At 38.3% G+C, this 25736-nt stretch overlaps 1 protein-coding gene across 1 annotated transcript in view; it reads left to right on the top strand.

Moving 5' to 3' along the window:
• LOC108875774 (zeta-sarcoglycan-like) overlaps positions 1-25736 on the top strand; it is a 303691-nt gene that overhangs the window by 243324 nt on the left and 34631 nt on the right. Inside the window, 2 exon segments of the mRNA XM_051070717.1 lie at positions 13230-13352; positions 15873-15945. Of these exon segments, the coding sequence (XP_050926674.1) occupies positions 13230-13352; positions 15873-15945 (196 nt within the window).

Here is a 25736-nt window from a genome sequence, read left to right on the forward strand (position 1 = left end):
TCATGCATGGACCTCATCTCTTATTAAACCAATGAATTCCCCGCTAACCTTGTAACCTTCTCCTAAACTCTGGCTTACATTTATCGCTTCATTATCTTTACCTTCTTATACTAATTATGTTACCTTTTATCTGGGTGGAATCGCTCACCTTGTTTCTCTGGCGTCCAGCTGATGTAGCTCAAAAAGTGGATTATCAGAGCAGCAAAATTAGGGGACTGCAAAGCAAAGGCCATAAAGAGTAATAGATGGTTAATGATTTGTTGTAAACGTCAGGTGAATTTCCCAAAAGAAAGTCAAATTACTTCATGTGTTGTTGGAGTTAAACTGGATTCATGGATTTGTAGCTGTAGAAATGTAAGAATGTAAGGAATTTTATTATATTTTGTTTTCACCCATTCTCAGAAACATGGCACCAGTGTAGCACTTAAACAGTTGAATGTTGGCTAAAATTGGTTTTTGGTGATTACTGTGCAGAGTGAACACTTGCAAAGCCTTGCATAAAATTCAATTGTTCCATTACACACAGTCTAATTATGAATCTACATCTTTGCAAATCCCCCTCTGAGAAATAAATGATGTACATAACAATCATATTTCGCTGTGATCACATTTTCAGCCACAGTGAGATCTTTCTGGCTTGATTTGGCTGGCTGAGAAACACAGAGATACTAAGCAGTCTGATTCTATGTGTCTCCCCCTCATCCAATCAGCAAAGTTCAGATGGCACGTCTTCCTCATTTTATGCTGCCGCTCTATGATCAAATCAGTGGTTTTAATGAGGCAATTAAAAATACATAGAGCTGAGCATTAACAAACTGGAATACACTTAAGGGGCCATCAAGGACTCAATAAAGGCATGGATTTACTGCCATTGTTGTCATTTATCCTTATGATTGCACTTTAATTGCACTAAGCCTAATTGTCTGCATACTGTTTTTGGCTGCAAGATGGCAAATATTGTTTTCATCACTTGTTCATATGTGTGGGTATGTGTTGCCCTAAGGAATGGATTTAATGGTTCATATAAAGCCACCCTTCTGCACCAGTGAGCTATAGGCTTCATACTGTATGCTGGTGGTTGGACACAATAATAAAATGATTGAATATACTACTTCAAGCATGGGAGCACTTTTGTTGCCTCTGGTATTGCAGGGAATATTCAGTAAAGGGTGTTTTGAGCAGGCTGTGATGCTATTCATTATAATAAATCAGAGACTATTTCCGCTTTTTAATACAGTAGTTTTGTAATCAAACCATTTTAATCTGTCTTACAAGTGTCCATCATTAGTAATACTCTAATACTATATGATACACTCTCCAACTAATCTCTATTTTTGCACAAGACAGTCATGGACAAAATAAGACAAATGTGATACTATAGTGCAAGTAAATTTAGTAGATTCACACTAAATAAAAACTTGAAGCAATTTTATGTGTGCATGTTTTTTTTTTTTTTGTTTGTTTGTTTTGTTTTTGTGATAGTTTGTGGTTTGTTGTGTTGTTGGATTGCAGTATATGCATTATTTTGCTCACTGCCACTGCAGCTGCATCATATTATAGGCACTGGAAAATGTTTTCACTGTTGATAAAGTATGTCTCAAAGAGAACATTGTAAAAGCCACAATATTATTTTACTGTTTATACATTGAAAGGAGTTATACAACCATGAAAAATAACCATCTTTTTTCTGTGTTTAATAAGAGGATGTTAAAAAAAATTGACAAATGCTGCTGGATGACGTAAGTTAAACATGAACACTGGTGCCCCAATAAGGGAGACTTTATGCGTGTTTGTGAGCGCATGTTTATTGCCAGGATAGCAGAAAACATTCCAACTTTACATCGGCACAAAATCACCTCATCAGGAACTGAGAAAGCTGTTTTATGACACCATTTCTGTCAATTTAATTTCACAAACATCCACCCAAAAAGTACTTGTTTCAGCTGGCTCCAGCAGCCAGTCAGAAAGATGTGTGATTATTTTATTTATCTCCTAAATGTGAATGTACATAATTGTGCTGATAAATTTACTTATCAAAAGAGACATTTGCACATATTTAAAACCAACAATGGTGTAAGCTAAAGTTTTATGTGGGACATGCCCATACTTTTTTCCCTCATTGTCTGAGTTAAAGACATGAATAATGCAGAGTGCATCATGGTTGAAAAATCTGCCACAAGGTCAGAACAATGACTCAGTATTCCTTTAGGCATGTTTGGAAAACAAACATTTATAACTGTGTGCATTTTGAATGAAAGGATAGAATGCCCAAGCTCCCTCCTAGACTCACGTTCAATTTTGAACACCACTACATCCCTTTTGGCACTTATGCCATGTTGCTTTTACATTCCAGGCACCAGGCTGATGCTGTTATCCAGCAAGACTTTCAGTAACTGCAAATAGTGGACGATGTTACCATTTATAAATCTTCATAATTGCAAGCTGCCGAGTAATAACAGAGTGCAAGGAACATTCATGTAGTAAGTTAAGTCAGACATTGTATATGCACTGCAAAAACCATCAAATACAAGCACCATGCTGCCTAAAAGCAGCTACTATTAGTTGGCACTCAGCCTTTATTGCAAATGTAAAAGGTCAATTAATAAAATGTCTCAGTTAAGGCTCACTAACTCATATTTAAATGCAAGATTATTATCTCCTGCAGCTTGTATTTGTCATGACTTCAGGATATCAATGTAATTATGTTCACAGAGGCATGTAAGTCACAAGAAAGCCTTGAAGATCAGACATACCCTACACGACCAGTTCTTCAACTTTTCCAATGAGAAAAACAACTCTAGATTGTCTACTATGCATGTTTTTTTTTTCTTTTTCTGATGTCTTGTTCCTAACTCATGTGATAGTAAGCTGATTGGGTCTGGGACTGGGGCTTGCCTGGAGCTTTTGAGAGGGGACATGTTTCCCTGTGCTGACTTGTCATTCTAATCCCATTGAGAGCCATGCTGCCCCATGATTGACATATCATAATGCACATAACTTGGTCTGCAAACTTTAAAACTGCCAGCCAGGAACTGTTCCCATTCATTTATCCATTTATATTTATTTATTTTTCCTATTCGTGCCAAAGACATATAGTATATATATTTTTTATTTTTTTATTTTTTTTTTTATTATTTTATATTTTTGATATATTTTGATCACAGTGTCACCAAGACAGCAGCAAGCACTAGCAGCAAGCACTAGAAACCTGAAGTGAACAGTGTGTCATGAATTAAGTTCACCAGTTTAAGTGAGGCTCACTTTAATAAATAAAGACTTATTTTTATGTAAGTGTGTTACATAATGCAGGTCAAATAAGTTCATCTTAAGTTACCATGGAAAGCATCCCTGCAGACAAGCCTGATCCTAGTCAGGTTTGTTTCCAGACTTAGCTTCACTTTTAGCTTAGCTGGCTGGTGTTAAAATCTGGCAGCGTAATGTAACTTTTTATTTTTCTGGTAGCCTTTCAGTACACAACATTTGACACAGCCTGCAGTTATTTCCCGCATAAAATACAGAGCTCAGACCTCCACCAGGAAATTATTCCTGGACTTAAACCCAAGATGACACAATATAAGGTGAGCGCTGCAAAAACCTAAGCATGTAAGAGGACAAGTCAGCAACATCATCTCTACCTGTGTTTATCTTAGTTTCCTCTATGTGCACTGCTCCAATGTGCTGCTAAAGGTTCTCCTTGGCTTTGCTTATGTTTAACCAAGACAAGATATAGAAAAACAAGGACAACAGAGTGATTAAAAACTGTGTATGGGATGCACAATACAAGACTAATTTGAATCACATCAACTATTTAATTAAAGAGTTCTTGTGAAGGAAAATTGTCAGTTGATCGTCAGCTGGGTATAAAGGAGATGGAAAGATAATGAAATGAAATGAAATGTAATTTAATGAATAAGGTTTCTTACTTTTAGCAGTATCATGTTGTTAACACTGACAGTCTAATAGTTGTTTGGTTGTGTTTGAGGCTTTAAATTCTGTAGGAATATGTAGAGCTGCATGGCATAGCCTTTGCCTCTCATTTCATCGGCACTTCCACCATTTCATCTTCCCTCCATCCAAAAGCCCTGACTCCAGAGATCAGGTTGATTAATGTAGGTGACAAACGGCACTCATTTATCTCTCCCTCTGTCTCTTTCTCTCCTCCCTTACCATATTAATGACTGTAATCAACTCTAAATAAATAATTTGTGTCCCTCAGTGCATGAATCTCACCCTCCCACCTGTGGCAAATTCAAAAGTTGAATTAAAAAGTGCTTTGCAATGCAGTTTCCTCTTGTCTCCTCAGTATTCCTCTCTCCTCCTTTTCTTATCTTTTCCCTCATTTATCTTTGTCTGTTTCTTTAAAGGTGTCTTAGAAACACCTTGAAGAGACTCAAGGTGTGCTGTGGCACAGCAGACGGCCTGTCTCTCTCTTTGATTGGTAGAAACACTTCAAATGATGTGGTGACCCTCTTGTTTCCTGCTGTTGCATCATGGTTGTGTTGCGTGGTGTTTACTTTCAAAGGGCCAAAATAATGTAGTTGCTTTCTCTTTTGCCCCCTTCTGTCCCTCTTTTATTCTGTCACTCCTCAAACAGTGCTATGCAGCACTTATCTCTCAAAGTTATAGTGGCTCACTTTCAACTCCAGTCAACTAATTCTGCACGAAGTTGACTCATAACTTAAACCTTAACTTTGTAGTGTTGCTGCATGATGAGCGAGGTTCAGACAAGGACTGTGGGGCCGTTCTCTCTCTTTTTTTCTCTCCCAGGTGTGTGTGATGTCTTTTCACCAATGTTATAAACACACACAGAGATAGATTGATTCAAGTCCATGGTAATTTTTTAAGCTGTTAGTGTTCATTTTGTATTGGACTACATTATATTTATGTCCATCCGCTTTTGCAAACACAAGGGGGAAAGAATAATAGATACAATTCTCAATGTGCCATTAAATACAGCATCACTTGGAACTACAGCTTTAACCAACACCTTAAAAAATATTTAAACACATCAATAGAAGAAAGAATACAATGTCAAATAAAAGTGAGGTTAACTTATATTGTACCGTTTAAAGGAATAAAAAGCAGACACTTTTGGCATTTTTGCAATGTCATTAATAGAAAGAGATAATGTGATACTCAGCTGAAGTGCAGAAACATTCAATCAGATAGAACTTAAGTGACAAAAAATGCCAGCAAAGACACTTTGAGGGAACTGCAGCATGGCTCATCAAGTGATCTTTGGTGTATAAAATTAGTCCCAGAGAGAAGCATGACAAATACCAGCATTCATAAAAGATCGTCCTACAACAAGCACTGTAGCAGGGCACGGCTGTGTGTGTGTGTGTGTGTGTGTGTGTGTGTTTTGCGGGTTTAGGTTTGCAGGTTACGATGCATATCATGTAACCACAATGTTTCTGGTTCATTTCTGACCTTTGACCTCTTTCTTACATGTCAGGTTAATTTATGCATCTAGGGAAACAGAAAAAGTCTCACTAGTGTGAAAATAATAAATAAAGCATTCTGCATATTTCACGTTAAATATTTAGTTCTAACTTCTGCTGATCCCTTGTTTCTGTCTCCTTGCTGAGAGCCACAAGAGCTCACTTACTAACATGGGACCATATGCACCTAATCATTAGCTCAGTGGGACTGAATTATTATTATTTCCAAAAATAAGACAGAAACATTTTACCCAACATTTGGTTAAATATTTCTACACATGTGCCGTGTATTGCGTAAGGTGGTTTGCACAAATCCCCCCTTAGGAACATTTCCCCTCACAGAACACACAAAAGCGCCCACTGGGCTTTTGAATATTCATTAAATTTGACATTCTAGACAGGAGGGGAACTGACAAGCATATCAGCCTGATTCACTCAACAGAATACTCATCTTAATCCACTGATAAGCCATGCCATGTTTGAATAACTAATCAGGAAGTTTAGTGAGTGAAATCCAGTCAAAGCCAAAATTAATTACCTTACACAGAAAGTTAATTGTATTGTTTGTACACTTTAATTGTAGAAAGGACAAAAAATTGCTACTATCAATTTTGTTGAACAATGTGATCCACTCTTTTTACTACTCAACAAGGATACATGCTGTTTGCTGTCCATCCTGATACTTTTATAGTAGTGTTGCTACTTGCTCTGGTTCATTGGTCTTTGTTTGCTGATTGTTAGTAAACACACAGATATGCACATACACATTCAGTAGTTTGCATAAATGAATAAGAAACATTGCTTATGGTCACATAGCTAAGAGGAATAGCTCATTTGGCAAGTGTGTTTATATGTATGTGCACTGGTTGTTGATCTCTTAAGCATAGCCAATGGGAGGCTTAATGCCACCATAATCAAAGGGAGAGTTTGCTGCTAGTGTTAAGTTGAAACCAATACTGTTTGCAAAGTTTCTTTTCAAGAAAACAAACAGATTTGTTACTGCCTGAGGTCAGCACCTGATTTGGAAGGATCAGGAAACATTCTGGTCTCTAAGACTGTGTGTCAAAGAGAACGGTTACAACAGCTAATATATGTCCCGCTGTGATTTTATGTGTGCTTGTGTGAGCGTGTGGGCACAGACACCAAGGCACTTGGACCTGCTGTTGCATCTTTGGCTATGGTAGCACACTGTTGACCAATGATAAATTCATGTGTAGCATTCAACACATGTTGCCAGCCCTCTCTCAAAAGCATGTACACACTCACGTACATGTACATATAACATAAAAATATTTAATCCTCTGGTTTTATCTGTTTGTAGACACACTGGACAAGCAACACATTATTAACTGGCATGAAAATATCCAAAGACAAAATCTTAATATTGACACCAGTAGTTTGTAAGTCACATAAAATTATAAATTTGGATCAATATTGGCCTGCATGCACACCTAGCCAGCCAAATATCTGTAAATCTTAAAAACTCAAGAATCATTTGTGTTTTTCAGCAGTGTAAAAACTTAGTAGACTTCTCTGAAGCTGCACACACCCTGTAGTTATCCAGGCATTGTTGATTTAATCTGAATTAGTAAACATTATATTCATATATACACTGACTGTAATAATTGCATGAAACATTTATGCTTATGAATACCCAACAAAGCAGAAGAGTGGCCAGTTTAGCCTCTACATTGTAGTGTTACGTGTATCATTAAGTATAGGACAAAGTGTGTCCCAGGCACACAAAACGGGCCCCACCTGGAGATCCCAGGCTGTAGTCCAATTCATAAAAGGTGAAAAGTGATTTAGCCAATGGCCAGACCCAGCCAAGCATTAAAGGCAGCCAGAGAAATCTTAAAAACAGCCATAAAATCCCCATTTAACCAGCACAAGGACACTAAAGTCTGAGTTATATAACCTCATATTTTGCTTAAAAGCTTTAATGTTGCATTTAACATATTGCCAGAATTTTGACCTAAGGAAAACTATAGAGTGATTTAAACAAGACAAAATACGGTCGACTTTTTTAAATATATGTATAGCCAAGGGACAAAAACAGACCAATTTTAGAAATGTGTCTTGGCTGGAGAATATATTAGCATTCACATATGCAAATGTGCATGGCCACAAAACTATTTGCATGACCAGAAGCACTTGTAAAGAAACATATATTTACATGATTGTCACATAGTGTTTTACCCACTCCTGCAATCTCCTATCACCATGATGTGAGAGAAGGATAGTGAGGGACAGAAAGGTGAGAGTAGTGGGGAGGCATAATCACAAAGCACACTGAAGCTGGTTTTAATTAAAAATTCATCTTGACCTGTTTGGGAAAATCAACCATGCATGCAGTGTTTACTTGGCTTAGCCACAGTCTTCTTTGTACCCATCCCCCAGATCTTTTACAGTGTCATCTTGTGTCATATCCCTTCGTTGCTAGAAGCCCTAATTTAAAGCCTTGATTTAAAAATCCAAAAAAATCCAGGATAGAAGACCCATATAACTTTATTATAGCCTCAATGCTTTAATGTGCAGCGGTTAAAAAAAGTTACATGGGTACCATTTTAATGTCCTGTGTTCATTAATTACAGAATACAAATGGGAGAACTCCAAATTCCATTGAAGTATATGAAAAATTAAATAAATTAGTTCTTTTGTTTTTACCCAATTCAGAACTTGAGTTGCAAGAACAAGAGAGGAGGCTCCCGAAACAGAAGCAGAATTAATTGAAAGTTGTGATGAAAGGAACCTAGAGATTAAGTAACCATTATGGGACAGGTTAAGATAGTAAAATATAGAACAGTGTCAGCCTCAAACAGTGTGTTGGAGATGTGAATTAGAAGTATTTTCTTAGATGCCCATTTGAAAATGTTGTAGAAATCTAGGTTATTTCAGTGGAGCATTCAAAGGCCCAAACAGTACAGAGTCAGCATAGAGCAACCCTTTCACATTATACATAGTCAGCTGATCCATTGTAAAAAAAAAAAAAAAATATTGATGAGAGCATTAAGTAAACATGTACAACATTTCTTCTTAATAAATGTGATTTTACTACTCTTAGGCCACTGTAACAGACGTGTGTTTCTCTTACACTTACAGAAATTTCATATCACATTGCACTCCTTAACAAACTAATGGACTGAGTAAATCATGACTGGGTGAAACAAGTTGGACAGTTGTTGTCAGACGCTTGAGTTCTTTGTGTACCCTCTAGTTCTTTATGAATGTGAGGTAAGCATGGTACTAATATCAGAACATCACATGAAAATTCAGGCACAAATTAAATTGTTAAGTGTTAAATGTTTCGCTTTATTTTAAAACTGTTCAAAGAAGAACAAACCTTTAGAGACTTAAGTTTGAGCACTGTGATAAAGTTTGATAGTAAGACATAATGACTTCTTTCTCAGACCCATTTCAGATTAAAGCAGATGTAGAGCGTCACTTGTTGCAATAACTTCACATAAGATGAACAAAGAGAGGTTTCACTACTTCACTGTAGTACGAACTTCACAGTGTCATACTGAATCATGAGTGTGAATATTGCAGACATGATGAATAACCTGAAAGTCAACAGCTTTGTTTCTACAAATTCTAGAATAACTGTATTGTTTAGCAGAAACGTGTGGAACTATAGCTGATGACAGGGGTTTTGTGTGAACCATGACAACCAGAAATTAACCCGCGACAGCAGGCTGAAATGAATGGGCAAAAGTGAGTTGAGCATGTATTCATTATCTCAAATTAAATGCAGTGGTTGTGTTTGAAAATGGTAATAATCCCAACACAGTGCTGTAGCACCATGGTTAAAACATTAGAATGCTTGTGATATCTGCAGGGCACCTTAAGGGCTCAGCAGACTTGAGCTCATGTCACATGCTCCAAATGGTAAAAAGTTCTGATCTGACTCAAGACCTCAAATCACATGCATTGTACTGTTGTGCTTTTTGTTTCATAATTTCTTTCTCTAGTGCATCTCTTCATTAGTGAAATATTCTAAAAGCTTTATTATCGCTGAAGGATCCTGCTGTGGGAGCCACTTGTGACAGCAGAGGAGATCCTGTCAGGAAGTGATTATTTAAATCAGTGCATCAATTAACATGTCTGCCTAACGAGGACTCCTGTTGTTATTGGTGACAGCAGAATTACTTTGGTGTTAGCAGTGGGAGAGACATTTGTAGGAGCAAATTAATTGACCAAAAGCATTTGATTTATACAGCATTAACATTAGCTACCTGCAGATTGCTAACAAGATGAAGGAAAAATATCAGATAGTTATTACTGGACAAACTACTCCTCATGTTGGTGACAACTAAAGGTGTAAAATTTGTGGAAGACATTCAGCACACTGAAGTTATGTCATTTTAAAGTGTTTTTAATTATATTAGGTGTGCTCCTTGATATTCCATGCTTTATATGCTCTGTTCTTTTCATTGTTGTAAGTGTTAACAGACAGAACAAATATTTCAGAAGTCACTACAGCTCTAATAAGCCTTTCTCCTATTTCACAGTTTAGAGGATTACTGACTGACACATCAATTAGAAATAAACTTAAAAAAAAGGTTTTACAGCCGGAAAAGAAAAAAAATCAAGTGAATGCATCTACTATTTCTACACCACATCACTGTTCATTTGCATAAAGTAAAACTACACAGCTGACATGTTTCTACCAACCATTGCTCCACTCTCTGTCAGTCCTTTTCTCATTTGAAACAAAGAACTTCAGGCCTCATGTTGTTGCTCCTGGTGTGAGTACTAAATTGCTTTGTATTCATTTCAATTTAGTGTGAAAGCCATAGGCACCTTCTTATGTATTCATACATTACAGCTCCACTGTGAAGGGAATATTTTGTCACAGTACTATAGCTAAAGACCAAATTATTTTATGATAATCTTTCATATTTATATTTATCCTTTATGTTATTTTAAGGAAAGCCTAACACATACCAAGTTACAGTGGTTGTTATTAATAGTTGTCTCCTATCTGTAAATTGGCCTTAAATTATGAACAGGCATACCTTTATGTTGTCTTTTATAACCTTGCGTGATGCTACTGCTGTCCTACAGTGTGTCTGAAATATGTTGGGCATGCACACACTTTTCTTTCATTTCCCTCAGACTACATTTTCCAAGTTCTCACTATCATCATTGACTGTTTCCTGCTGTTTCTGAATCTTTTGTACACTGCTACTGAGAAGACAAGAAGAACTTTTTCTGTGAATAAAACACAAGCCTTTGGAAATATGCTGACCTGCACCAGTGTTGGAAATCTGCACTACGAGCTGTATTATGGGACAAGAGCTGAACAGCCAAAGAGAACTAGCTAGATGTCTGGTCTGAGACAGCAACTAGCACAGCACATCTCCAATTTAAACAAGCTTCACTTTCTCTTCATCTCTCTCTCTCACACACACACACTCCCACACACACAACACAAATCTCAATTGCTTTTTCACACCGTCAGTGGAGTAGTGAGAGGCTTAAGGAGGAAGAGATAGACAGGATAAAGGCAGAGAGAGATGAGAAAAGGAGCTTAATCCCAGATTGATGGCTGCTAATAAAGTTTGATTATGACTGACAAGGCACTCTGGGTTTCTAATTGACACTTGTAAAAGCCTGGGAGCCCAGACATTGAATGAAGGGGATGGGGCAGGGACAGATAGAGACTTTCCCTTTTCCTCACTGAGGTTGGAAAAGTGGTCCATGACAGTCCAAATCACAAAATGAAGGGAACATGGATGAAGAACAGGCAAACTGCCATTGTGACCACTGTGGTTAATTTGGCAACTTTATCAATAGATTTATCAACTTTTCAGACTTCCCTGCCAACCTTATCTTGAAAAGCCACAAACAGCAAATCTAGTGAGATTTTTCAACCATTTGGAGCAGTGTCAGTGTTTTGTCTAACACAGCAAATTGGCAACAACTAATAGCTGATGCTGAAGTATGCTACTTGCTTAAATAGCTGATAACCATAGACAATAAGCACATACATCCCCTAAGAATATATTTCTAAATATATGCAAATTCTGGTGATGTAAGTTTTTGACACATGTGAGCAGATCTAAAAGAGGCCTACACTGATGTTTTTCTTCATGTTTTTCTTACCTCAGAGACGAGAACATGAAATATAGCTCCAATGGGATGGTAATGTTTATATTAACACTTAAACCAAAACTGCTTCTTTTCAAGTCCTCCTGTGCCCTAGTGGCCAAAAAACTGATGATGATAGCCTAATTACTTAATTGACAATTTTAGAAATTAGAAACTAGTGCAACCAGTATTTTTGGTTCTTTGGGTCTGAGAAATGTCACAGAGACATAAAAATAAATCCTCCATTTCTTCATTTTGCAACACTAACACAGTGTTTGCTGCTGGTTTCAAAAGCACTGCCTTTCCTTTTGAATATGAGCTATCACATAATTTGAACTCACATTCTTGGGGAAATTGAACCTTAATGTGTTGGCAGAAATAAGGAGCTCACCTTATGCTCATCCTGCATGTAGATATTCTGAAGAGAAATTGTCTATTCTGAGTTCGCTTTATTGAAAAGAGGTGTACTTGAACCACCCAAATTTGTTTCCTTGCTTTGATACAGAGTGATTTCATTTTCACTCTCTATCTAATTTATTTTCAATGGCTATGTATTTCACTTCTTGGAACATGCACTCTTTACATGGTTCGCCATGTGTGAATAGAATAGAAATATGATTATTACCATTAGAAGGGAACTTCTTTTGGCAATGAAAACGTAACCTCCTTAATGGTCTTTCAGAATGAGTACTTTCATGTGAGGTAGAAAGTGTGTTGTTTGTTCAAAATATTCTCTTCAACATATTCCGAACTTTCTTTGTCAAGCCCTGCTTTTCTCTTCAAAGGATATATTTTATCCTAAAGGCAAAATCATAAAGGGAAATGTAATTTAAGGTGAAAGTTATAATTCTCTGAATTCTCTGGGATTGTAGGAGCTCCAACCACAAGGCTGTCTGATTCAGTTTTGCTTGTCACAGTTCACCTCTGATATCCCTGTTTATGATTCATCTTTACAGAGACAGTGTGGGCATATGCACACCGCCTACACATACACACTTCTGTAAATTAAATGTAATCTATGGAATTATTAACAACATTTTCAGATTATTTAAAGTCAGTTTTCCTAGTATCACTGGTTGATGTAGTTATTTCACATAACCAACTCATGAAAGCTGATTTAAAGGGTAAATTCACCCAAATCTTGCCTCTAGCAGTATTTAGCCATGTAGATTACGGCAGTATAAGGTCTCCCACCTCACACTGTTGCTGCCACCTCAGCACAAATAAAAGTTAGTCAAACTGAAATTTGAGCAGCAGTATCTCTTTCCAGAAACAGTCCTCGCCTCACTAATCTACAGAGCACACTGTCAACAGTTTTCATATTGACTATTTCTTCAGTAGGAAGTAGCTCCAACAAGAATTGTCGGAGAACAGCTTGTTCTTTGGATTATCCAGTCTAAGTGGGACATTGTACCACAGACGAAATTTCTTTTTTCATTGTGTTCCTGCTGATTACATATCAAAGCAGCATGGATCATACTAGGTGCCAGACTACACTCTAGCAAACAACTCCCGATATTTCTTCTGACGTTACAGTGGTGTCACAGCGAGACAAATCTTAGCCGGGGTTGAGAGTTCAAATCCCTCCATGGCTGCTCAGGCTAAACCTTCATGCACTAATGGTTCTGTAAGGAGCTTTGGATAAAAACGTCCACCAGATGGTACATTTTATGTCTCTCTCTCTCTCTTCCTCAGGTTCGGAGATGGTGGAGGCTCAGTGTCAGAGGTTTGAGGTGAGGAGTGCAGATGGAGAGAGAGTTCTGTTCTCCGCAGATGAAGAGGAGATCAGCATTGGCACTGAGAAACTCAGAGTCACAGGTAGGGGTACCCACAAAGAGCGCAACATATGCTCTGCACAAAATGACCATCATTGTTTTTTTTTTTTAACACATTTTTTAAAAATATTAGTCATTATTAATTAAGCCAATTTTGTATATCACCATTAACACCATGAATGCTCCTTTGAACCAAAATTAATCTTGCATAGCAGACAGATAGCAGACATAATTCTAGTAATATCATCATCACACCTTCTTGTCTGAATTGTAATTAAAAAGGCCATGTTTATGTCCATGTCATATAATCAAAAGAGGATATTACAGTAAAGCTGTAAATTGATGTAAATAATTCCTCATGCGTATAATGTATAATGCAGGGAAGATACAGTGGTGGACAAACAGTAGAGTGATTTCTGTTGAGTATCAAGGTTACTTAAGGACACACAGAGTTTACAGTACATACACACACTCACTATAGGCTGTTAAACAGAGTGCTTTTGATGAGTGAAGCCAAACAAGACTCGGGTCAGCAAGCAGAGCAGTTTTTACTGAATTGAAGGGGAGGCCAGAACAAGAGAGATACAGTAAGAAAAAGAGAGACAGAAAGAAAGGGAGAAGAGACAGATGGGCAAGAAGTCTGAGAAAAGCCAGATGAGTATAATTGAAGAAAAAAAAGACAAAGCAATGTCAAAAGTGAAAAGAAAAACTAAAAAGTTAGATGGAAAACTCGCCCTTTGGTGCACTACAGTCTTCTCTTTCTCATTTGCTCATTCATTCAAATGATATAGAAAAAAGCAAGTATAAGTTTGTTTGTGGTGTGTGTGTGCGCATGTGCGTTTGCACGTGCGTATGTGTATGCATGTATGCATGTATATCTTTTTGCATAGTAGTTTGTCTTTTTATTTACCAGAAACTCACTAAACGTGTATTTACACAAACACACAAATTGAACTTTCAGGGTGGACTACAAAAATGCAAAATACACACGTACACCAGCCTGGGTAATTGGGGAGATTTGTCCATTACAGGCACTCTGAAGGAATGAGGGAGCAGAGAATGGAGTGAGAGTTGAGTGGGTGGAGGTCTGGAGGTGATTGTTGCTGTCATTTACTGTTTGATGGAGGTGAGAGAGGAGAGACCAAACAGTGGAAAGAATGCAAATATGAACTCAGCCATTCAGTCCTTGCACTGAGGTCCAGTGGAGTCATGCTTTGCTACTATTTTTTTATTCCTTTAGATTTGTAGATAGATCTTCTTTTTTTAAATTTAAGATGAATAATAGAAACTTTCCTCACATTACCACCCTCTTGAGTAGCAAGAGCTGTACACCAAAGACTGCATAGATAATGTGGAAGGTTGCATGTAAGTGTGAATCAACCAAAGCAAAGCCAGTGCCATTGCAGTTTGTGAGGTGTGATACTAGTGGGCTCATTCACGATTTCCATGTGTGAAAAATATAAACCCAGTGTGAACTGGGTTGGTTCCAGTGAATTGGCTCTGCTTTGAAAACTCTTTATGGATATTGTGTACCAGGACAGCAGGCTATGACAAGCTTATTGCATTCCATGTACACAGAAAAGTGCTGAGAAGAGTGTCTCAGACAACAGAATATATAGCAGTGAAACAGTCCCTAACACAGTCAGAAGAAACAACAAACATGGCCCATGGCTGGCATGGTAAGGAAGATCATTGTAGAGAGTAGCAATCACATACAGTTGCAACACACAAAGGGATCCACCTTTAACTGCCATTTCCACCACTGCCAACAGGATATGTATCGATTCTTCTTTTCTTTTTTAGGCAGTTACATCGACATTTAGGCAATGTGCTATGGGCCTTGGATTAAACCTCAGAAAACAGGTTTCTTTTGGAGGTTCAACTGTTTCTTTGGTGAGATGTGGTCCTCATCTTCCCCCCAGGACTTCCTTGAATTGAACCTGCCATGTGCTGCTTCAGTTTCAAACAATAATTCAAACAATAGCCTTTTTGTTATCTGTGGGGCTGCCAATGGGCATAGTTACCTTGTGCAGTATTAAATTTGTAGCAGTGCTGAGCCTCTAATGTGCTTTTCACACTCTCAGCTAGAACCATGACCAGCACTTTTCAGGGCTGCAGGCTAAAGAAGATGTGCCTGCTGGAGCTATATCTAAGCCAACCTTTTCTATGAACAATTATTTTTATATCTTGCAACTGTTTTGCATTAGGAATACATGTTTTGGGAGAACTGCGATGCCACTTGGGTGTCCCTTTTGTTATTGATACTGATCATACAAAACCACCAAAAAAGGATGACTGAGGTACCCCATCCTACACATTTTCATACTTCTTCTGACACTGATATGACATGCTATCAGGAAGTGCATTTATTGCTACTGGAAATATTGTTGTATTTGAGCATAATTTGTATGACACAAGGAAGATCCGAGCAGCGTGTCATGCATTTTAAGTGTCTGCCACAGCTCCAAGAATAGAGGAATGATGCAATATCGTGCAGGCTTCCACACAAAAGACGTGTGTGATTTATTTTCCTTCCTTTCATCCACTCTTACCCTCTCTCCAGGGAATGAAGGCGTGGTGTTCAGCCATTCTGTAGAGACATCACATGTAAGGGCAGAACCCTTCCAGGACCTAAAGTAAGTATTCTAAATCATTTTCTAAGTATGCATGTGAATGTGTGTGTATGTGTCAGACAAACAGTCTGGCACATTGGTTCACTTTACAAGTTCTCCTTGTTGTTAATATTTTAGTTGTGGTAGAATATTTATGAAGTGTATGTTTTCATGAATAAAGTAACACTGCAAATAACAATTTAGGGGGAAAATGTGTTTTAGAGGCTTAGAAGCCAGGCCTGTGGTACAGTGTGCTCATGACTTGTAATCTGCTCACTGCAGAAAGAAGTGCACTGGTGATTGGCAGTCTGACAGGCCTGACAGAGAGAACAAGAGTCCTCTGGGCTACAATGTACAAGGGTCAGGCTGTTACCAAGTGGAGTCTTCCACTGATACATGCACTTAAACACATGTAGTGCAGGATAGATGAGCTGTGTATTCTTTTTATTTTTGGAAAAGAGTTTATTATCCTTCTATTTTCTTATCTATTATCTTGAATTTTATGAATTTGCAGTTTGCTTCAAAGTTGTTTTAAACTGAAGTAAGCTAATGACGAGGTCTTTTCAAGATGATGGTAACTGACAGAAGGTCATTGTTTATCTTTTGTTTTTGCAAATATGAAAATGACAATATGAAACAGGACATGTGACCACAGACCCAAAAAATACAGCGCAGGCAACGCACAATTCAGACTGATCAAATGTTACTTCCAATAACGGCAGCTAAACTGCGGGCTTCCCCGTCACTGTATTAGCTAACTATATGTATGTGTGTACCTCTCCTCCTCATCCCCTCTCCAGGAGTGTGTTTTGGGTGTCTTTCAGGGGCAGATGAAGTTCCTTAATTACTAATGTCTCAGCCTCATTTGGGTATTGTCAGACAGGATTAAGCTGAAGTGGCCTTTGGCCAGAGAGGAAAACAGAGATAGAGAGGGAGGAAAGGAAAGAGATGAGGATGGAGAGAGAAATGAAGGGGAAAATGAAGAAGTGATCAGGCATGGTGGAAACCAGGATATGCATTATCCTGTTCTGTACAAGGAAAAAGAGCAGAGAATGGAGGAACAGACATAATTAAAGGGAGAAGAAAAAAGACACTGAGATCAGATACTAAACAGGTCAGATTGAAGAGGAAGCAGGTGGGGTAGGGGTGATGAACAAGACAATCAAAAGATACAGGAAAAAGAATACAGAGGGCAGAGGAGGGTGACGGAGGGGGAAAAAAGTATGGGAGGAGGGGGTGGTGTATAGAAGAATAGATTAAATCGAACTAGCTCCTGCAGGGAGATTGAGTCGTAGCAGCAGCAGATAATGGGATACAGCAAAAATATGAATTGACTGAGGGTGAGCAGAATGGCAACAGCTCCTTTCTTTTGAGACAAGTGGAAAATATAGAGAAGTTTATAGCATTGAACCAAAATATAGGAGTGGTGGTTAATGAAAAGTGTTGCATGAGTTGTGTTTTTCATGGACTGGCTATAAAAAGTAGCAGTGAACTTGGTGAGACAGAGTTTGGGAAGGCTGATGACACCACATGACAGGCCGGCCTTTATGAATTTTTAAATGTGGGGAATTTTTAAGACGATACTGGTTGCTTGGTACTCTTCTTGAGCATGTAATTTCTTTATTCAATCATGCATTTAATCAGTTTGCATCAAGCATGGCAGTGGCACCATCAATTGCTTCTTCATCTTTAAAACCTTTACAGATGTCTTAATAGAGTCCTTGTAGAAGCTTATGTTCTTTTCATCTTATCACATTAAGTAAATTGTCAGCTCAAGGTGTGTGTTGGCTCACACAAGTGGTTGATTGACATTTTTAGCAGTGCCTGGATGAAGGTTGTGTCCTTCCATTTGTGCCATTAATTTAGTCTGCATTTGTGCTACCTTAAATCTTATTCCCATGTTTTGTATGCAATTGGTTCAATGAAGAGTCCAACAAGGGTGGGAAACCTAAGACTAAAAGGTGACCCAGTGGCTCAGAAGACTCGTACCTTGTGATTGTCACATTCTGGATTTAAATCCAGCCTGGGACCTTAGTCAAAAGTCTTCATTCTTTGTAATTCCCCAGAATTGCCTTTCTCCTCTCACTCTATGATTCCAAGCAATAACCTCTGAGGAGAAAAAAAGAAAATAAAATTGTGTCAGACATAAAATAGGGTTCAGGAACAGAGAGAAATTGAAATGACTTGACACACAGATATGAGATGGATGGACAGAGAGAGACAAAAGAATGGTTGAAAGCAAAGCAAAATGGGTGGTGGAGGAAATGAAACCCCATGCTTGTTGTGGGATCAAAGAAGAAGAGAGTGAGGAGGCATTATGAGGACTGGGTGAACTAGAAGGAGTTAGATCAGTATAAGGAAACAAAGAAGTGATAGCAGGTGTGCAGTTAGGTGGGGATGGAAAGATACAAAGAGAAGGAGGAGCAAGAACATTGGGTCAATGAACAAGTCAGTGCAGATAGGTGCCAGTGTCGAAGACCTAACGTGAAGAAAGGAAAGGAAGCACTCTTTTGACTGGTGTTAAATTCAGCACAGCAAGTCCTTAGGCTGTGTTGATTTTTGTCAGGTTTAACAGATTGTCAAACACACCGCTGTGGAGTGACATAAAACTAATTACTGCTGTTAAAAAAAGCACTTAATGCTTCACCAGCCTGGGTTGACCTTGTCATCATCAGTGTCATCATAAACAAGACTGTCACCACTTAAGAGTATGAATATATGGACATAAAACAAATTTTACACACATTAAATAATGCTTACATCTTTAGACACATGCACATATAAAACACATATAGTGACATAAATATAAACACATCACTGAAAGCACAAAATAATAGCACCCAAGTGCACAAACACACAGAATTAATGAATTAAAATACATTAAAAACTCAAACATATGGCATGCATGAGAGGAAACCACTTATCATAGTATTGTCACTGCAATCATATGAATACATCAGGAACTGGAAGTGACATGCATGAAGTGAAACTATCAGACATTGCACTGACCTGTCCAATGCATCACCTACGACAGGGTTAATAAAAAGCACAGAAAAATAACACTGATAAAAAGGCGATTACATGGTTCAAATACTTCCTCCTCTCTGTCGTCAGTCATTAGCTGTTAAATGGTGTGGAAAGACACGAACTGAAGTGTAGCCATTATCATAATTTTTTTCTTCTTTTTTTTTAGTTTTTAATTGAAGTGTATTCAATATGAATAGATACTTCACACTACTATTAGAGATGGTATCAACAAAAAGAAAGTAGAGGTCCTATTCTCTTTTCCTAATTTGCAGGCACACAAGATTTTAATCCCTTTATGGTTGGAACTTTCTATTTGTCTTTTTCTCATCATATCTTTGTCCTCATCTCTCCGCTTTCTTGTTCTCATCCTGTCTAGATCTTTCCACATGTGTGTTCCTTCGTTCTTCGACCCACTCCACCCCTGCCCCCCACCCCCTTTTCTGTCTCGTTATGAAAAGTAGAGCGTTATGCAGTGAAGGTAAATGGGACATGTAATGAGCGGATTGAAGTCCATTTAAAGCTAATGATCTATCTTACGGTTTAACAGTGAGAAAGGGGGAGAAGAAAAGGGGGAAACAAAAAAAGATAGATGGTACACACTTTACATGATAAAATACAGGTCAAGAAATTCCTATCAAGAAAGGCTTATTGGCTTTATAACTTCTGCAGATGAATACATTTTTTATATTTTACTATTCCGCACAGTAATTTGTATGTGATGTGCCTTCATTGTATGCTGGGAACAAAATGAATGCAACAGACTGGAAAGAGTAGATGAAAGATTGGCTCAGACACTTAACATCATGGATTTGATGGCAAGTTGAATGTGGGGAATAAGCTCTTGACAAGCTACAGAATCAAATGACTTCAGTCCTGCATTTCAATCTCCTGAAAACTGGAGGACTTGCACCACCACAAAAACCAACAAAAACAAACATGTAGGCTTTCAAATTGGCTTTATTTATTTTCCCTCTGTGTGACTCAGTTAAAGTAGAGGTGACTACTGGCATTGTAGTGACCACGGTTAGATTCACTGAAGATTTCAGTTTAAAATGAATATTGCTGTTGATAGTAGATCCGACTGAAGCTAAAGAGACTTGAATGCGCAGAACACAGTGCTAAAACTGGGTTATGCTAGTAGCACATAAACAAAATGTTCCACAGCCTGCTTTCCAGAGAACAATCCAGGATGCTCTGCCATACATTTTCAAAGTCTCTGGTGTGATCGCTATAAGCCATGTTCACACTACTCTTTTTTTTTTTTCCCCGAAAACTGCTTTTCCACTTAAAAGTGTACAGAGAACGGCCGGGAGGCAGACAGAAAGCGGTCGCTTTGGATAAAGTGCTGTGGCTGGCATCTTTTTAAGCGGCACAGTTCAACATCTTAGAGCGGCATTCATGACAGTGACTGACTAAATAACATGAAAAAAGAAGCAGGTACTGACAATACATAGGCAGCCAACAACAACAAACAGACTGAAAATGGATGAAGTAGCTATAGAAAGTTGGTAGTGGGTGTCTGTGCTGAGGGAGTTTTTAAATGTTTAAGAGGTGCGCTGTTACAGTTTACTGATAGAGGCAGCGAGTCACTGTGATAATAAAAGTGCTTTTCATTATCAGCACAACATGTGGCTGTGGTAGCACTTTAACTACAAAAATAACAACAGTGTGAATGCAGCCCTGAATGCAGCAGACGAGAAATGTTCCCACATGCAAGGATGGCAAGATTTACTAGACATATAAAAGGCAAACATTTGCAGTCACAATTAAATGACAGCAGCCATTTATAATGGCAAATATTATTTATAATGTTCTTTAGCATAACAATGTAAAGGACATCTGGCTTTAGGATGAAAGGACAACATAAAAACCAGGATGTGTATTGTTGAAGGCTTTTCAGACACAGAAACACTATATCATAGTTTCTGCTCAGTTGAAACAGGATTGAAAGCCTCTGTTGCACCAACACCATTGCCTGTTTGAAATGAATGAGGAGCCTGCTTTTCTCTGTGCAGTGCTACTGACAGTTCAAACATGGCCTTAATCAAACCAACACTCAGCCTTTAGTGACATCAATCAGGACCAAAACCATATTTTCACAACTGGTGCATTTTGACCGAATCAAAGAAAAAAATCAAGCTATAAACAGACCATTGATTGTTGACTGTTTCCATGACCATGTGTGTGAATCCACTGTGATTTGTGGCTCCAACTTCTCTCTGTCCTCAATATTTATAGCCTCCGTAACTCAGAGAATAAACCCTGATTCCTGTTGTTTCTTGTTTGTTTTTGAGAACTTTGTTTCTCTCTCTCTCCTCCTAACACTGTTGCCTCTTTCTGATGTAGCTCACTCATGACATTGATTGATTGACAGTATTTAAACAATTAAATACCAGTGTGCTTTGATAAACCACATTATTTTATACCTATTGTTCCATCTTCTTTCCACCTCTGCCTTTTCATTTGACAATTTCATATTTCATGCTTCGATTTGCCCACAGCCTTGCTGTCAGATGTGATTATTTTTACAGAGACACTAATGTCCATCTTTCTTTGTTACTGCTGATCTTATCAGCGTTGTTAGGTTGGACAACATTTTTTGTCCACAATTCCTGAGGTGAGAGAGCGAGAGAGACGAGGAGAATGTGTTAGTGTTTAAAAACTACAAATAATGTTTGTGGGAAAATGAGTGACATGAGTCCTGAAATTGCTCAATAAACACTGACTTCACTGAAACTTCCAAAGGTGAAGACAGACACTGAGGGAAAAGGGGATGAGTGGCTGGAAAGCTAGATTGGCAGTCAGCTAGACAGACATGATGGTGTTGGTGGTGAGGCTGCATACTTTCAATTTAAATCCTATTTTAGTCCTTTCTACAGTAGCCTCTAATCCCCTGAGGTTCTCTTTTTGTGTCCACCCTTGGTGTTAAACACTGGTGTTTGGCACTGCATTTCCCAGTGATCACTTGTCCATCATGCAGTGTGGGCAGTAATGACATATTTCTCTTAAGATTTTCTGCTGATGACATTTGAGGTCTTATAGGTGTTACTTTGTGTCTTATCTGTAGGAAAAATAACACTGCATAAAAAATTCAGTATATTACAAAGTATAAAAATCACTGAGGATCACCTCATCTTATTGTATGCCAAAGTTCAGAAACAGAGAAAGGTCAAATATGAAATGGAGTCTAGTTTATCTGTCTAGCCCTTTAGCACACTTACTGGTTCAAAGGGGCTCCACAGGGTGGTGTTAAATAATGGAACAATAACGTACTTCCTTCAACTGTGCAGGTAAAAGTTAAGTGAGAGAGAAAAAAAGAGATGTCTTGGCAAGCACAAAAAAGATGTTGAATGGGCAGTGGAAAAAGAAGCAAATGAACAATAGAATATCAAAGCTAAATAAGTACACCGAATGGAACAGACTACTCAAAAGGAGTCTTTGAGTTTATAGTACAATAGGCACCTTAACAATAACACACGTAAATAAGCATAATCCAGAGGACGAGTTAAGGCTGCGTCTCTGTCATAAAGGCACCACTACCACAAAAACAACTGCAAGGGAGAGTGCTACTTCGACAGACAAACAAAAATCAATCAACAATTAACTGACCAAAAAAGTTTGAGCAGTCTCGCACAGCAACATCACTGTGCTGAGGCTAGCGGACATCTCTCTGCTTGGCTCCACAGCAGAGAGAAACAAGCTGCTGCACAGTCAATATCTCCATTTCTATCCACTCTTTCATCCTCTCATCCCTCCCTCTGCGCCTTCTTCTCCTCTATACAAGTCCCGGGGTCATCAGAAGGCTCCATGGGGAGAGTTAGCCCTAACACAGGCAAGGGCATTGGAGAAGGATTTGCACTCTACGCCCCTTCCCCTACCCCTCACTCTATTTCCATGTATCTATCTATCCCTCCATCTGAGAGTTAAAAAGGACTGCAGAGCCCTGTCAGACTCAGGGGCATGGGAACGGATTTTTTTTACTGTACTGTAGGGTAACAGTTTCAAAAGTGGAAAAAGTGAGCTAGGGACAGTGAGTTCATCAGATATAGAGCCAGATGTTTAAAAAATATATCAAACACTAAAGCTGGTGCACATACTGTATTTCTAGATGGTTTTCAGATTGGTATTAGAAATGGGGCAAAGAAAGGGGAAGGGTAGGGTCATTTTTTTTCAGACACTTCATCTACTTATTCTGTCTGAATAGAGTCTGTCTAAATAACAGTGGCTGCTCTGATGATGAAGATTGAGGATATTAGTAAGACTAAGCAGAGAGTTAATGTTGTGTATATAGTATATCCAGGCAAGGTTAAACACAGTGTGTGTCCACAATTTCTTTTAAGAGCGATGCCTCGATCTTTAGTACTGAGTCTACACAAAGTTTTATGGATCTGACCTCGAGACTCTCAGACGTTTCACTGATTCCCACAAATTTGTCAAGTCTCAGGAAACTAATTTCAAAGACATTTGTCTTTGATTTGATAGCGACTTGTTCACACTGTCATCAATGAACTGGGGAATATTAGTTAACAAGTTACTAGTATCATTATTTGTACACATACTTATTATTATTACACATATTTCTTATGCTTTTTGTAATTAATAACATGTCATAGTTGCAAATAATACAGAAATATGAGTTTCTAATTTATTTTGATCCCCTGTAAATGATGCAAGCATTGAGGATCGCAAAACCATAATTTAGGAGCCATTACATCAACCCCCTGTAACTGGCTGGGTACAAACTTAGCAGAGTGAAAACTGCTTTATCCATTCAGTCATTCCCAAGTGGAAATTTTGCAGAGTAAGGCATTCACCCACCCAACACAGAGCAATGAGAGTAATTAGGACTAGAACTAAGAATGTGTTTAACCCTCCCCCTCCTCAGCAACTACTCACTGAGGGTGTTACTATTAATGAGAATGTGTTTTTATTGTGCTTTTGCGGTTTTAATTTTAGATTCTTCTGCCTTTTTTCTCACCATTTATACCCGAGAAGCCTCATGTGGGGAGACTAAAGCTTTACGGAGTCAAACATCCATTTTCACTGGTCTAGTGTCTATCCCTCTCTGTTTCCATCCAAATTAAACCTGGTCCCATGGCGAGGTCAACTTCTGAAATGTAGCTTTGGCGGAGGCAGTCTCTCTCCATCCCTTTGTTCCATCCTTCTCATTGTCTTAGCCAGTGGTTTTCAATCCTGGTCCTCAGGAGTGATGCAGGTATTCCTTAGTGGGTGGGTAAATGCCATTAATTGCATTCACCCAGTGTCCCACCGGTAAAATAGAACCTGATCAAATAGCAAGAATGATAGTCAGTCTGCACATCGCTAGAGAGATGTATTGCTTTTAAACAAAAATAAGGGCATCCCTCTCTGCCCTCAATTCTGCCATCCATCTCTCCATCATCCATCTCTACATCCCAGCAAGTAAAAGACTGACCTTTATGTGCAGAGGGAACTGTGCTCTTACTCTGCCTTTGTTTCATCCATTTTTTCCACCTTACATTTTCTTCTTCATCCTGACCTAGGTAATAAATGCAGCTGTGGTTTCCTGATTTGAGGTTGGGACCAAAAGTTGTTATACATGTTTCTGTAGTAGTCCTAAATGACAAGAGTACTAATATGACTTAATGGCCCTGGGTCCTTAGGGTACTTCCAATTTAACCCAATTACAGACTGTAACATTTTACGAGTCCTTGAAGTAGAGAATGGGAAAATGATTCACCCTGTGGCCTTCATCTCCCTCCCCTTCTTCACCCTTATATCCAACAGTTCACTCAACTCTGAATAAGTTTCCAAACAACTAAAGTTGATGTTGAGGTCAGAATACAGAGTATATGTTCTTAATTTCCATGTTTTTATGAAAATATGTTTTAGCATCTCTGCTTCAATTGACTAAAAACAAGTGGATACTTACAGAGTCATAAGTTATGATTCTGATTCTGAGCACATGGCACACTCATTATCTTGAATATTTAAATGGCCAAAAGTCAGAGGTTTAACAAATAATCCACAGTGTCTTGAACCTTAAGCATTGGAGATGTACACTTCACATTTACGTTTTAATTGAGGTTACAATCCTCAAATGCCTAGTAGAAACAACAATATGAACTGAATTAGACCCACTTCCCACATATATTTTGAAGGAGTCTCAGAGCAGAGTTGATTTAACCAGGTTTTCATGTGAGCAGCCAGATGGAGGAGCATGGTGTGGGATCACAAAGTACACCACCTAATTAGCTCCAGAAAACTCAGAAGTGAGCCCGCCCCTAGCTGTTTTTTGATTAAAAAGTTGGGGTTTGTGTCAAAGTAATTGGAAATCATTAAAATTTAGAATGAGCCACATTCTCTTTGAACTGTGCCTTTGGGAAAAGCTTCTCTTCACACTACAGTTCCCCTTAAAGAATAGCACTTCACATGCATGATGGTTTTGAACAATTCCTGCTTCTTTTTCTTTTTCTTTTTTTTGCCTAGGGTCAACTTGATACAGGGATCGATTGCAAGTTTGGCAGAAAAAAAACTTTAGGCCTTTGTTTCCATCCATTGTTGTCTCTCTCCTTTCCCTCATTCCCATCATGCTCTCAGCAGTGATCACCACAAGCGGTGCTGTCTGTAGAGGAATTCAAGAGTACTATTTGTCTCCTACGATACTGTTTAGAAAGCCGATTTTAACCAGGATTTTTGACCAGCTGTGTTGTTGGTATTAGTAGAAATTAGATATTTCTCAATAAATCCACTGTTTATTCAATGTATTATTAACTTTAGTCAAACATTGGTGTTATTAACAATCAGGT

The sequence above is a fragment of the Lates calcarifer genome, linkage group LG5 (genome assembly GCF_001640805.2).
Source record: "Lates calcarifer isolate ASB-BC8 linkage group LG5, TLL_Latcal_v3, whole genome shotgun sequence".
NCBI classification, from domain to species: domain Eukaryota; kingdom Metazoa; phylum Chordata; class Actinopteri; family Centropomidae; genus Lates; species Lates calcarifer.